The following is a 16319-nucleotide window of genomic DNA, read 5'->3' as shown; positions in this document are numbered from 1 at the left end:
TTTCTCAGTATCTTTCCACAGCAAGTCATTGTAACCACATCAAAGCAAGGGTGTAAGAAAAGGCAAACAAACAGAAAATGCCTTTAAAGAATCATTAATCACAACATTGCTTATTAAAGAAGGAATGAAATAATTAAAAAACAGTTTCAAACCCACAATCAGTAGCTTGATCAAAACAGCAAAAATCCTTACCTGTGCATTCTTATTCCTGGCTTCTCTCCTTGCTGCTTTTTCTTTTAGCCTTTTCTCCTAAAACAAACAAGATACACAGTTTTAAAGCAAACTCCTGGCTGTTCTTGTTTTCTTTTAATATTTTAAGACTGAAGTTGAGCCACCTAGATATTTTTAATACACACGTGCTATACTGGTGGTATTCACCCTACATGTTACTGATAAAAAAGGTAAATAAAAAGATCTGACTGAGATATTACTCATTCTTCTTGCTCTTCAAGGAAATAAAACTACAAGAATGATTCAAACTCACATTTTATCTTCACCAAGATTTGTTACTCTTAAATGAATGATGCAGCTAAGTATTTTGATAAAGTATTTGTCTCTAAAACAAGGTAGTTAAAATGGCACCAAGAGATCCAACTTTTCTTATTTCTCAGTGGCTTAATATGAAATCCAATCCTTTTAACAAACTAAAATGATAATTTTCCTAACTCCAGAATTGCTAAAGCACCTGGGGAGTGAAAGCTAAAATGTGTTCTCCCTAGCTTTCGTACCTCCATTATTAACACTCTACAATAGCATTTGCTTAGTAATTGCATTGATTCAGAAACCATAACATTAAGTTCCCTCCACCAAAGGGATTCTGCTATGGGAAAATGAGCAAAATGCAATGATACAATTCATTCAAAGCTGCCTGCCAGATTTCTGAGCATACGAAAGGGACCAAGATATTTAATTCAACTGACATTTATTGCTGCCCTTTTTTTTTTTTTTTCTGTTGTTGTTATTGGGATTGGTTTATCTTTAAACCAACTGAAGGATTATATCTAATTTAGAGTCTGTCAGGTCCTTCCAAGTGAACATCTTTTAAATTATCTATTTCATGAGGTAAGGACAGAAATTCAGGTGAGGGCACATGCCCCTTAAAAAAGCATACCACTCCCTCTTTTTCTTTTGTCTTAGTAATGCTGATGACATTGGTGTTGAAACTTTTTTATGCTAGCATAAAAATGTTTCTAGAATACAACTCTCAGTTTCTTTGAGGAATATAGGCCATTCCTAGCATCAGCACATTTAGAACCGAGTCCACATAAAATGGGACATTACTTTAACATCAGTCCAGGGGCAACACCTCAGCACAGAGAAGGCTGAAGACCAGTCAGTCACATTTCAGCTCACTCACGGGAGTAACGAGGAAGCTACAGCTCCAGCAGTCCCAGTGCCCTATCATCACGATGATGCTACCAAAGCATATTGGTAGGTACCACACAAAGCTGTTTGGAAAAGCAGTGTGTTTGAGTGCAGACCTGGGAAAATAACACAGCTGCCAAGATTTTCAAAATTGGTGTCTAAATTCAGTTTCTTTTGAGCCATTTGTCTGGTATGTGCCATTTTCTATTCTCCTAATTGCCCAAACTTACTTTCAAACTTTCTGAGTAAATCAACCTCTTCTCTCCAAATCAAAACTAAACCAATAAGAGTTCATCCCCCCCCCCCCCAAAAGACAGGGACAAAACTGCATGAGATTTGTGCCTCTCTGCTTTATACAGTTCTCCAATGCTATGTGCAAAGCTGTCTGATACAAACACCTCAAAACAGAGCTACATGCCAGGGCCTTCAACACATGCTATGAAACAAAACAAAAACCCCACCACTACAGACAGATACAACACAGCTCTCTTATTATTTCAGGTTTGTTAAAGTAAGAAAAAGCAATGAAAAATAATAATTACATTTAAGGCCACAAGGGCATCATATGGGGCAAAAGAAGCCACCAGGACAAAGTACTGTCTGGTACGGACACAGGCAGTCTGCTCTCCAACAAGCATCATGACCTCATAGTCCTAACATGGTCATCCATGTTATGATTCCTTCTCTTCCAAGTGAAATTTGTATTCATTTCTGATCATTTTTACTTCTGCTTTCCTAATGATTTTACTGAAGTTTTCCACTTTCACCCACTCTGGTTTTAAATGGTTTAGTTGTTGCATTCTTCGCTCTTCGGGGTCACCATTGGGGTTCTCCCATTTTTCTCCTAAGAATGTGATCCTTTTCAAAACTTTATTGCGAAAAAGTGAAAGAGAACAGAGCTAGAAAGTAACACACCAGATATTACAAAGCAGGACAAAGCAGCTTTTAAATTGGATAGTCCAGAAAAATTTAGATAGAAAAATTCTATGGTATATGAAAAGACAGTGTCTCAACTACAGGCACAGGCTTAAGCCAACATAGCAGCAAAGATCCTGCTCAAGGGATTTACAACAGAGCACTGAAAAGACAGCTATGAATGTGGGAGATTGACATAATGCCATAGAAGAGGAGTACGTCAGAGAGCATAATATACATAAGTCTTTAAAGAACAGTAAAGACACAAAAAAGACACAAAAAGATTCTGAAGTTAATAGGTACAGAGACTGAAATCAGGAGTACAAAAGAAAAACAAGACAGAGCAGCAATCAACAGGAGATGCTATCATGACCTTTTTTTTTTTTGAGGGAGAGAGAGAATTTGGTTCCTTGTCAATGAAAAACAAAAGCAGATTTTGTATAAGGTGCATCTACATTAGCACTGAGCTGGAGTTAGGAGTGCATTTCAGAAGCCAATGTCCTAATCAGGCCCACTTCTGCTGTATTTCACACTGCAAGGCAGTCTTCACGAGCACAGCTAATACACTCCAACCAACACTGGGCATTCAGAGGGTCACAGGATCATTCTGACTGGGAGGGAACATCAGGGATCTCTGGTCCAACCTCCTGCTCACACCAGGGTCAGCTCTGAGGTCAGGCCAGGCTGCACAGGACCTCATCCAGCCAGGTCAAAATCCCAAGGCTGGAGACTGCACATCATCTCTGGGCAACCTATGCCACTGCCTGACTCTCCTCACATGGAAAAAGTTTCCCTTACATCCATGCTCAATCTCTTGTTTTAACTTATGGATGCCTTGTCTCGCCCTCTTGCTCTGCACTGCTGTGAAGAGGCCAGCTCCATCTCTGTCTCCTCCATGACTTCTCTGTAGGCACTGACCTGCTGTCAGGTCCCCCCAAAGCCGTCTCTGCTCCAGGCTGAACCAGCCTAGCTCCCCCAGCCTCTGCTCACAGGACCACCATCTCAGTGACCTCAGCTGAACTCACTCCAGTCTGTCAATGCCCTTCTGTACTGGGCATAGTGGTGTGGTGTAGGCTGTCGTGATTCAGTTCAAAGCATCAGATAAGAGCTAATACCGCATAACCCCACCGCCACCACACAGCTTGCAATCTGGTTCACAGCACCAACTATCTTACTCTGCAATCTTGCTCTCACTGGGCTATTTCGCTTGCTAATGCAGGAATAGCCATCAAGTTTTAACTTAAGCTTCAATTCTGGAAAACAACCCTACTAAGGCACTGCTTAAATTTATACACAGCTTCAAGCACATGTGTAAGCACATACAGTGTGCTGAGCAAATCCTTGAACACTTTTCACCAGTCAGGACCTTATTTCCTATTACCTGGAAGACAACTGTATATTGTACTGTGCTAAGGTAATATCCCCACCTAATAAAGACGCCCTTTTATATGACTGCATAAAACCCAGAAATTAACTACCTTGCCTTAGGTTACAAAGAAATGCTACAGAAACACAGATCTTCGAAGACTCACATGAGTATTTTAACTACGATGTCATCCATTCTCACGTTGCTACTGCTAGGAGGAAATATGGGCACATGCAGAACACACACGGACAATGTACTGTAATACAGCTGTAAAAAGTAATCAAATGAGGCAAAGTTGAACCAGTCAAACAGTTCAATACTGATTTATTTCATGTGAATAGATTCTGTTCATCTACGGATAAGTCTGTAACTATCTGGAGTTACTAAGCTGTCCAACATTAGTTTTCACAAATGAGAAAAAGTAACAGAAAAGTCTAGATTTTCTTGGAATATCTAAAATATAACACAATAAGAATGCCAGATTTTATCACTGTTCTATCAAGCTATAAATCATTACTTGTAAAAACAGCACATAATTTAGAGATTAAATGGATTTTGCATTTATTTCAATTTACTAGGGCAGGAAAACAAAAAATCGTGTTTCAAGGTATGAATACTTAATTATATATGTTACTAGCTGACACTCTGTTATAGCATAACTTCATAACACAACACCATGAGGCTGTCAGATAAAGCTCTAAAACATCACAATCTGATTAAATACTCTTTTATCTACAATAGTGAACTCCAGCATCCATATCTTCTTTTGCATTTATATTGAAGAGCTCTCCTTTGCACCCACATAGCACCTTCTTCACAGCTGAAAGATCTAGTCATGTCCTTTCCAGGCTATCAACACTGAGGATGAGAAAGAAGTTTAACCAAAAATCAATGCAATAATTTGTTGTAGCTTAACTACTAAGAAAGTGCTTCCAGCCCCTTTAGACCAAAACCAAGCAATCTCACCTTAAAGGCAGTAGCCAGAACATTCATTTATCATCTCTGGTCAGCAACATGGTGTGTGCAGGTTTTGAACAGTGGCTAAATGCATATTATCTAGATGTCATTTAAGGAGCAGTTTGACAGATCAATAACTACAGGTTCATGGACTTATGAAACAGGAGAGGTGATGGGATCAATGTGCCTGACTAGCATGACACAGGCTGTAGGGCTGAATCAATCTACTGCAGTAGCCATATCCTGGTTTAGAAGAACGTTCTGTCTAGATTTTAAAACATTTCACTGAAGGACAGTACACCACAATCTTTCAAAACTAGCTTCTGTTACTAGTTACTTCTGATATTAGTCTGAGGCTACTGATCTTTGATTTTTAGACCACGTCCAAACTGCCTAACTGGTCTCTCAACCAGTTTGAAGGAACCCCCATTTTCAAAGTTTAGGTCCTTACGTAGATACACGCTTATCATGCTTCCTCTTAACTTTCTCTTTTGCAAGGTAAAGAAAATCAGCTCCAGATGTCTCTCAGCATATAGGTCTACTTTCCTAAGTGTTTCAGGAACAGACATATCTGAGATTTCACCATCTCCCCAACTCTACCTGTCACTTCTGTTTGTATATTCAATAATTCTATTAGCCCTTTTGATCCTGTCAGAAAAATCCCACTGGAATAGTTCACGTTGTCTTGATCAACCACCACATCACCCAAATCTTTTTCAAGGTCTATATCTCTAAGGGAAGAGCTCTCAGTCCTAAAACTCTATTCTAAATTTCTTCTTCCTAGAAATTTGTAGTTCTGCCTATCTTAAAACACAACTTTGTTTCAGACCAACTTAGCAAGAAAGATTTCTCCCATGTCACTAAAAAAATCTTGAAATAATACACTTCCCATGGAACAAATCCCCTGGGCCCACCACAAACACCTACTTAATCAGAAGCCACTGGGTTGGGATGTTCCAGTTATTGAGGTTTTGGTCCATTTAATTTGTTCTATGTTTATTTATAATCAAAACGCTTAAGTGAAAAGCATTGCAGAAATTTCAGTGTATTCCATAGATGTGTTTACAAGCCAGGTTCTGCTCTGATAAAAATACATAAACACACACAGTTCACTACGCATCTACTTTCCACAAAACCACACTGCTTAGCATTATATTCCTTTCATTTAGTTCTTCATTAATGGTATTACACAGATCAGAGGTCTTCTTGATCTGCTTTTTAAAATTTCCTGCAAATTATCTTTTTTTCCTCCCCAATTACACATCTAGTTAACAGGGATGGTTAATAACCTCAGTAATCACAGGAATGAAAGTTTTTAGTCATCATCATGTAATGTGGCTAAATCATTTGGCTTTCAACTAAACAAAGAAGAGTTACAGTCATGGAAACATTCTACCTTTCCTGCTCTAGAACTGACAACAGAACCAGCTCTGCCTAACAAGGAGCCAAACCCATGGATAAAGCAGCTTCTAATATATGGAAAAGCTGCTTGCTGTTCTTAACTCTGAAGTTAAGAAGTCTGCCACTGGCTTCTTTTCACAGTCATATTTCCTTTTTCTTTCACTGTTGGGTTTTAAACCAAAACCTCATACGCTTTTTACTTCTCCTCAAGACTCCAACACACTTACTGAAAAGAAATATTCTAACATTTACATTCCATGTTCTCAAGCTGAGGCAAAAAAATAATCAATAGTATCATGACAGCTCTCTCTAGTTGGTAAGATTAAGAATATGTGAAAATCCCAAGTTTTTAGTTATAAAAAAAAAAAATCCAGCAATTTTGAAAGCTAGAAGTTCTTCCCTGCCCCCTGCCACCAGGAAATGCCCTCTTCCTTTGACTCTCTTCTTTCTGCAGTTGATTAAGAGTTCATTTTACTTTGTCCAGAGGCTTAGCTGCAATATTCAAAATATATAGGGTTTATTGCCATGTATTATTAACAGCTTCATTTCATATGGTAATTTTTCTTTCAGCTTTTTAATTTGTAAGCCATTTGTACAATAAAAGTCTCCTTTCTTTCTTTTAAAGAATTTGTACACAGGTCGTAACTGCTCAGACTTACATTAAATAAATTCCTTTAGTTGGTGGTATACTGCAGTTTTAGCAGTGCAGAATTTTACTGACCTCTTCTATTTGTTTACCTAAAGGCAAGAAATAGTATCACTCAGTACAACTAAGGCAAACCTATTTCCTGTAAAAATTTCATGTTCATCTGAGTCATCTGAAGTCATTTTATTTAAATGCTCAAGAACTCCCACAGGTTCTGATCAAAGATTTTAACACTGTGTTTTTAATAATTGATCCTATACATACTGATGCCCTAATTTGGAGCTACCAACCTATTTTATTTAACAGCTGAGGTAATGGTCTACCACACAACAGATCTTAAAGGTGGCTGAGGTTTGGAACAAATCACTCTGTTGCCTGGAAAAATCTGGCTGTCATTTGCAAATACATCTTAGTTGATACTGGTACCTGATAATCATTTCTCGGTGTTTTACCATGTCTTGTTATTTTAGCGTGACATAGTTAAGGACAGTCAGCTGTGCTGCAGAAAGTACACAAACAGCTCTTCAAAAGTTCATAGCATCTCTCATATACTGGCCTTGTCATATTCAAGAACTGGTTTCCACTCAGATTTTAAAGCACAAATGTGCTCTGAAAAGTGACTTAATAAATAGCACTGCGGCATCCCACATTTGTCTCCTCTCAGATTTCACACCAAGTTTGTGCTGCTTACATGCAAAATATGTTTTTATTATTTTTAACTGCTCAGCTTGTAAGCAACTTGGTATCTGAAAATCCAGCTCTAATAAATATGGCACCAACTGTCCTGGTTTCAGCTGGGATAGAGTTAATTGTCTTCCTAGTAGCTGGTACAGTGCTACGTTTTGAGTTCAGTATGTGAAGAATGTTGATAACACTGATGTTTTCAGTTGTCGCTCAGTAGTGTTTAGTCTAAAGTCAAGGATTTTTCAGCTTCTCATGCCCAGCCAGTGAGAGAGCTGGAGGGGCACAAGAAGTTGGCACAGGACACAGCCAGGGCACCTGACCCAAACTGGCCAACGGGGTATTCCATACCATGGGACGTCCCATCTAGTATAGGAACGGGGAAGTGGGGGCGGGGGAATCGCCGCTCGGGGACTGTCTGGGTGTCGATCAGCAGGTGGTGAGCAATTGCACTGCGCATCATTTGTACATTGCAATCCTTTCATTATTACTGTTGTCATTTTATTAGTGTTATTATTATCATTATTAGTTTCTTCTTTTCTATTCTATTAAACCGTTCTTATCTCAACCCACGAGTTTTGCTTCTTTTCCCAATTTTCTCCCCCATCCCACTGGGGGGGGGAGTGAGCGGCTGCGTGGTGCTTAGTTGCTGGCTGGGGTTAAAGCACAACAGTTCACTTCTGAGGGAAGAATTCATTTGCTTTATAGCCTGCAGTTGGCCAAAGGTTAGAATCAAACTGTGAGTTTATTTCTAAAAGCAGTAATGCTGGTAATTTCAACTAGTAGGAGAAGAATGGTGTGACCACATCAGTTACGATGTCAGCTGATAGTTATAGTGGATTATTTTTCCTTTGTGTGTCTCATGCCGCACTGCATTCCTTGGGGTTTACTTCCTGCTGTAATGCTGTGGCCTTTGTCTCTCTCCTACCTCTGGTCCCTGCCACAAGCCTCACCCCAGGGCTGGCTGAGCCATGGCCCAGATGGGAAAGCTCTTGGGGGAGAATGCCCTGTGCCTTACCCCTTCCTTTGGCAGCCCCACTTGAACTGGAGCTCTAGGCTCTGTCTTGCTCTCAATCCTGCTTTTGCAAATGATTTCTGTTGACGACAGAGTAGTTATGATTTAAACATGTTTGGTCTATAGTTTCATAAAATAATGCTAAAATTACTTGTAGCATCTTGTAATAGATCATTGAATACTGTGTATAACAGTTCAATAAACAGAAAAGATCCCCCCAGCGATTTTCTTTATTTTATCAAATTTTTACTCATGATTAAAGAAAATTATTTGCAATTAATAAACATAAAAATAGCTGCTATACAGCGCAAACCATTCAGTATGCTGGAATGCACCCATGAAAAATAGTATTTGTAGTTTGAAATCAATCAATACATTAATTCTGAAGAGAGATTGCATCATATTTCAAAGGAAATAATCTGAAGCAAAAAAAATCTCAGTGCAGTATTATGCTCTTTATTAAGTAAAGCACTTTAATAGTCCTTCACTTTGAGGTGAAATTTGTCAGATTTCAGTGTAATTGTACAGTTGGTTTAATGTGGTGCTGGGTGAGGATGATAAAATTCTCTCATATAAGGAGTGTGCCAGCATAGGAGCAAAATATAAAGGGAAGAAGGTTGCTGCTGAGAGGAGTGTTTAGCTGACCAGCAAAGAAGAAAAGTATTAGAGATGGAGAGATGTGTAAAATAAATCAAGAGAGTATTACTTTGTTGGAAGGCCTGTCTGAACTCTTTCATAGCTGTTGTGTGCAGGCAATGCTGCTGTTACATTCCAAGTGCAGAACAATTAAGATAAGGGGAATGGACACTGACAAGTGAGTTGACAGGCATCCCTTTTCAGTCTTAGCAGCAGCATCCATCTGGCCTTGTTGTGCTGCTGGCGGAGGCAAGGGCTTGCTCATTGTTTGCTTTTCTTCCACTTCAACAGCTGGATGGGCTACACTTAAAGCTTGAAGTGCCCTTGAATGTTTTCTAAGAGTTTTCCAGCAAAATCAGAGTTCTTGACCTCATCTTGTTGATGTGAAAAATAAGAAAATGAAATAACTGCCAGTCAGTTGTTTGTGTACACCCTAATCAGATGAATGCCAGGAAAATGCAGCTGTGGGTGGAGGCTGAAGTAGTGCAGGCTTAACCTAACTTCAGCTAAGGCAGAGTTGCAGCCTTAGTGCTGTAAGGGAGCTTCCATGCCAGACTGCTTGTCCTGCTGGAGGATGTAATGGCACAACTGCCCAAAATGCTGACCTCTACCTGTCATGGCTCTTTGAGGCAATCTAGCAGCTTCTGACAGGACCTGCACCCTTCGCTTGCTGAGGACTCGATTACTGCTGGGTACCTGTATCTGCATGAGCAGGCACAGATAGTTGCAGGGTTTTTCTGCCTTCTCAGATCTGGTGTATGACAGCTGGGTGTTTCCTTAACACGGGCTGCATTAAGACAGCTCGAGTCTGTGACCTGTCTAGATTATGAATTCCTACTCTTAAATGGTATCATCCCTTCAAAACCAAAAGCAGCCACAGAATGGGATGAAGTCCATCTTCTTCAGCCTTTTTCCTCTACTTTTCTCTAGAAAATACTAGCGTGTTTTGCAGTGCAACTCCCACTGACTTTGTCATTAAGATTTTAGTTCACAGCTTTAAATGTTACTTCTAAACACTGTTAACTAACTTAATTCCTGATGAAATTCTGTTGAAACTGCATTTTGAGTTGAATTTGGGTTACCTTTACCCCTCTCTCTGTGTGTGTTTGCGTATGTGTATACAGGGTAGAATGGAAGGTTCTGTGAATTTATTTGAAAGAATCCCTTTGGTTTCTGTAGGATCAGAATCTCGCTTAGATGCCATTCACACACAAAAAAGTTGGTTACTGGACTGCCTCTGTATTTTAATTACTGTGATTTAATATCTCTTTCTTATTGGAAGGCTGTTTGTCAGAAACAAACTGTATGTATACATGTGTCCTACCTTATGTCCCTTTCCTCTTCAGTCGATGAACATCCCAAAACACTTTTGTGACAATACATATGTATGTTAAACATACATATATTTAAACTAGACGGCCTACTTACCAACTTTTAAAAAAAATTTCTATCCTTAAAACATGTTCAGTGTGTTCAGACGTTAAATGAGAAGGGAATAATTTTCAGTTTTGTCTGCTGGTTTCCCGTGTTGGTTTCGTTCTAACAATGTTCTTTTAAGGGTCAGTTTCCGCTAGTTTGTGTTTTCTTCTTTTAAATGAGAAGGTCTTTTTTCCAACTGCTTCTAAGACTTTTTCCAGTGCTTGTTTAATGTTTAAGATTGTCACCGTGCTGTCTTTCAGATGCCTTTGACGCCACACTTTTCCTATGTTGTCTTAGATAGGTCATACTAGACGTATGTGTTTCAGTTTCCATACCTATAAAGTAAACATCAGCTCTAACGTAGCTCTATAGATGAGCTTTACATCATTATGTTTATATAGTTTGTTGCTTGAAGAGATTATTTAATAGATTTCTAAAATCAAATGTTAAGAGATTAATAAAAAAACCCCAAACAAACACAAAATAATCAAAAAGCTTTTGCTTTTTTCCCTGAAGGTATTAAGATTTGTTTATGTAATAGTGACCAATTTTGTACTTGATATCCTTTTTTTTTTTTAAATAATATTCAAAGAAATACTGATAAGTTGATTCAATTTTATCTTTCAGTTGGGAATGTTGGTTTGTTTTGGTGGTTGGAGCATTGCTTGCATGTAGATGATCTGCTAATCTCTATAAAAGGGCAAATATTAAACTACATAGCAATATAAAATGTAACAATGGCCAGTTTCCTCCCAGCAACAGCAGTATCATTATAAGATTCTGCAAGGAGTTTCAAAAATACAAAATATATATTACACTTAAAATACAGAGTGGTACAAATGCTTACAGTGCAGCATCTTCTGAAAGATCCCCCCCCTGTGACCTGAAGTCTAACTGTTGTCATACCTCTACAACCACAGCTGTTTAAAGTCTTCCAGGGAGGTACGTAAGTCCTGCATTGTGCAGTATCAGGCCCCTGACGACAGCCTCAGCTTGTTTGCTACTCATACTGCTCAAAAACAAACAAACAAAATACTTCTAGCCATCTTCTCACATTGATCATCCCAAGTTCACAGCATATCTTACTTGCTGGCAGGTGAGGTAAGAAATAAGGCTCCTATTAATTTTTGCTTCAGCATCAATGGGCATTTTTCTGAGCCTGGGTTACAGAAACAGAGGTTATTAAGAAGCGAGATGAATCCCTCTCTGCCACTATTTTCCTCCTAATAACAGCGCATTTTCAGTTGAAAACTTGAAAAATGGAGTGCGAAAACATGTTCTGAATACTTTATACACTTCTCCCTTTATTGTTGTTTATAACATTTTACACATTTCAAAAGAGCTCAAATCTATAGCTCTCGCTGGGCTGTCATTAAATATCCATTAATGCAGAATTCTTTTCACATCATCTTCATCAGTGTTACTGCCCTTTCCCTTGTGCTCAACTGCTAAAATTTACTTTCCTTCCAAAATTTCAATAAGTATTAATTACATCACAATTATACCTCAGATTTTTTTTTTTAATCCATCTGATTTTTCAGGTTTTCCCCATTTGCAGAGGAAGGAGAGGATAACAAAATGTGAGACTCATGACGGAAACCTAATTATAGTGTAGATACTTTGCAAGTTTCCACAAGCCTTAAGGCACTGCAACACACATCTCATCTAATCCAAGCATCTCATGAATGTACCAAAACATTTTTCTGATCATACTGAAAACTGTGCTCATTTAAATGACATTTTCACAAATGGATTTAAAAGCAATGGCCTGTGGATACTTGCTGAATAGTTTTGCTCTTCATCAGAAATGGTTTCTCAAGGAAAACTCATACTAAGCTTACAGGCCGTACTCACCTAAAAAAAGCTATTTTGTGCAAGTTTTGATGTTAAGAAGTTTTTTTTTTCCCCCCAAAGACCTTTAATTTTCAAGATTATATGGAAGAAACCATGAGAGGGATTCGTAATGGAAGATAACCTATAAAATGACAAGCTTTATAAAAACTATGCTTTTTCTATATCCACTCACAAGCTAAATCAAAATCTGCACCCATGTGCACGTAAAAAACTGGATGAAACAAGATATGCTTTCATAGCCTTCCATAAATTATTTTGTTATTCTAAGTCACCATTTTAAAGCCAATGTAAAGGCTTCAGGTACTAGCATACATTCAGCTTCAGAGAACTTTTTGATTACTTATGTACCTAACCATGTAGCAGACTGCTATATTTGGTTTATACAGAACGAAAATGCATTTGTCTCTAGTGGTCTTCTAATCTACCTATATAATAACTGTAATCAATTTAGCATGTTTCAAAAATTAATTTAAAGAAAAAAATTAAAACTGCTAAACATACAAACCAGGAAAGTACACCAAGATTCAGCTGCAGTAGCAAGAAAAGAAATTAAGAGGAGGAAATATGAATCAAGATACAGACATTTGAAACTTGCTGAAAGTGAAGGAACAGGAGAAAGTTAAATTGATGAAAAAGTTAAGCAAAGATCTTGAACAAATCGGAAGCAAAAGCAGAGAGGAAAAATTTAACCACGGCTTTTTCAAAAAACTAGGAAAGCGAGAGTTGTAGGAGAATTCATTAACCAAGGTGGAAAACTACAAAACAGAGAGTTGTCACATCTGCTGTTAGAAAAGATGTCAAATGGACAAAGATCTACAGCAGTCTGCTTGTGGGAAGGAAAGAAAACAAAGATGGGAATGAAATAATCAGCATTACTGCAGAAAGGAAAGGTCAGACAACAGAGTTCGTGCTATGCCATGATGTATTTTGGCTGATAGTGAAGTATGGATGATTTTAAAGCAGCAATGACAATCACAAGCTGTGGATTTAAGACTTTGTATAAAAGGGACTGCTAAATGCCAGTGAGGGGATGTGTAAGATGGGATGAAAGTATGTGACTTCCAAAAGCTCCTCTTTCAGTGACACAAGAAGGGGCACTAAGACATCCGTACTTACGCAAAATCTGAAGTCATGAAAATAAGATAAGAAAGTCTCCTAGTCTTTTTATTGCTTTCATACCCTTTGTTGGTAACACACCTGAATCTCTTTTAGGTTTCATCCTCTCCCTCCAAATGAGGCTAAGAAATAACTTACACCACTAGCCCGCCAGGCTTACAGACACAACCAAACTTTTAATAGCAAATTCAGACAACGATCCGACACCTGATCAGGCTTCTGCAGTACAGTCACGATACATGGACTTGGGTAGTTCTTCTTCCATCACAATCACTGAGATGCCAGCCAAAGATTCAAACTCAACTAAGTATCTCCTGCTGAGTGATTATGTTCTCTTTTGGGAAGGGAAACCTTATGAGGTGGGAGAATTTTTAAATACCATTGCAAAGTCACTGTGAAAGTGGCCACATGACTCCTTTTTACTGTGAGGCAGTTCAAATTTTGCCCTAGCATTCTTTCATTAATGAAGGACTGATGACTTGCCCCACCAACAATGCGATAAATTCCCCAAAAATATTAGTGAGAAACCGATAGCTGAAATGGCTAAAATAATGTTTATATATGACACTTATCTATGATGTCTAAATTATGCCATAGAACTTCTCTCTATACTGTGAATTTAAGTAATTACCCATTTTCTGTTAAGAAAAAGTTGAATAACATCTGCCCCACATAGTAACAATGTAGCTTCTTCATGGGTCACTGGAGGAGTGGATCTTCTGATCACTACACCAGCTAAACATGACCCAAGAGAAAGGAGGTAGCGCTCGTCTCTGCTTGGATGAGACACAAGAGCAGGACTTGACATATTTTCCCAACTGTTACTATTACAGCTATTTCCTAAGCAGCAACACCTGTCTGTCAAGAATCCCAGACATAAAGGATGACTTAATAATAAGGTAGAGTAACAGAAATACATTCAATCTGTGTGGCAGCCTTACCTTATATAGCCTGTATTAATTAATATGTAAAATGAATTGGTATCTCAAATTTGAATGCCTTCTGAAGTGAGGGTGGAGGATCATCTTTAACCACAAGTTTAGTGAGATGTGGGGGAGGCAAATGAGGTTCTACCAAAGTAAATCCTGAACTCACACCTATCACCTTCCTGCCCCTTCTTTCCTTTTAAGTTTCATCTCCTTTAAATTTGGCTATTAGGATACTAAACTGTTTGTAAGACCATTTCAAAAATTAAATGACAAACAGGAAACTGAATACTTCATCATGTACAGAGAATTTACCACATGAAGTATCTTTCACCTCAAATTCTTAACACACAAAAAATCTGAACGTGCATGCAATGACTGAATGCAGTAAGGCAGCCCTAAAAACTAGACACACATTTCACAGTACCTCTATCAGAAGTCTTTTTTTTTTTAAATATATTTCCTTCTTTTTTACATACTAGCATTAATTTCTTTTATTTCATTTCATAAAGGATAATAATTAGGTGTAATGTGAAACACTCATGCAGTAAGCTAGGTCACAAGGAACTTGATACTTTCCATAATTACAAAAAACCCCCACGATATACTGATGATGTGGCCAGTTCTGTTCATTTTGCCTGCCTCACTTCTGAAAAGAGGCATTCTCTTTTCATAGTATCTCCACATTTGAAATATTTTTTTAATGCAGGTAAATATCTGATCAATGTCATTTGTTCTCCTCAGTATTACAACGTGAAGCTGTGTTAACAGACCAGCTGATGAAGTATTTAATCACTGAAGTCTGATGTCAAACATACAACAGTGTCACTGAAAGTATATGAATTTGCTAGTGAATAGCAGACTGATTGGAAAGTCATAAATCAATCTCTCCTTCCTTGTTTATTAAGCTGCATCCTTGAAATCTGATAGCATTGCTTTCTGTAAAATTCACTATTTCACCTATAGCACAGAAAACATTATTTCTTTGCAGCTACTTTCAAATGCAACATGATGCGAAAGAAGAGGTGAGATTTTTTTGTAGATGTCAAATGACTGTAACAGGACTATAGGAGTAGACTTGCAAATTGAATGTGTGAAGTATGCTTTGACTTTTGCTGGAATACTTCAGTGCCCAAACATAACTTGAAGCTTTCACAAATCCCCTCCAAATTATTTTGTTCAAATACAAACCTTAACAGACACTAGAACATCTAGCACTAATCACTAGCAATCAGTGGATAAAGTCAAACTGGATAAAGTCAGCATTTGCTGAGCAGGGCAATAAAACATTTTTTAATGCTTTGGAAATTAGAAGCTTTGAGTATAAAGCAGGCCTTTAATAACACGTAGTCCTGGGATCTCGCATTTATCCATTATCCGGAGAAATCCAAACCCTTCTCACAATGACTAACAGAACGATCCCTGAACTCAAAGACATCCAGCTGTGTTCCATATGACTGGTATGTGTCAAGGTCAGAAAACTCTGCTTTGGTCCACGACAAATAATACAGAAGCAGTTTGCAAACTTATGGTCTGCAATTTACAGGTTTTTAAATGCCAGAGAGAAGCCAGACTGCAGATACTGAAGTGTTCAAATTACAGCCAAAATTATATGACACTATCTGAATAATTCATGACACGAATTCTAATAGCCCTAATAACACCAATGCAAGAAGTTAGCACTTTTGCCTACCTGAAATGTAATACTGAATGTTGAGCAAGTGGTAGTCTGAAGACATTTCAGAGACGCTCTTTCACTTCCCCTTCCCCCAAACATCTTCAGCATTTGTTAGAGCACGTATGCCAAACACTTTCTTTTTGTGAAACAAACCCTTCCACTGAACGCTGCTTAAAAAAAATGATGCTCCCACTGAACTCTTACAAGATTTTAAAGTTGTAAATAAAGCTCCACTGTTACCCACATCTGGTATTGCATAAGGCTTTGTGTTATCCAGCTACTTACATCAGGATAGTCTTTCCGTGTGCAACATAGTCCTGAAAAAGCCGATTAATTTAAATGAA

At 38.1% G+C, this 16319-nt stretch overlaps 1 protein-coding gene across 1 annotated transcript in view; it reads right to left on the bottom strand.

Annotated features, from left to right (window-relative positions):
- The window catches only part of DDX10 (DEAD-box helicase 10), a 194397-nt gene that overhangs the window by 61035 nt on the left and 117043 nt on the right, over positions 1–16319 (bottom strand). The window contains exon 16 of the mRNA XM_052813079.1: positions 193–249. Coding sequence (XP_052669039.1) covers positions 193–249 — 57 coding nt within the window. The remainder of the gene's footprint in view (positions 1–192; positions 250–16319) is intronic.

Source organism: Harpia harpyja, chromosome 17 (assembly GCF_026419915.1).
Source record: "Harpia harpyja isolate bHarHar1 chromosome 17, bHarHar1 primary haplotype, whole genome shotgun sequence".
In the NCBI taxonomy this organism is placed as follows: domain Eukaryota; kingdom Metazoa; phylum Chordata; class Aves; order Accipitriformes; family Accipitridae; genus Harpia; species Harpia harpyja.
This window is presented reverse-complemented; position numbering and strand designations above follow the sequence as displayed.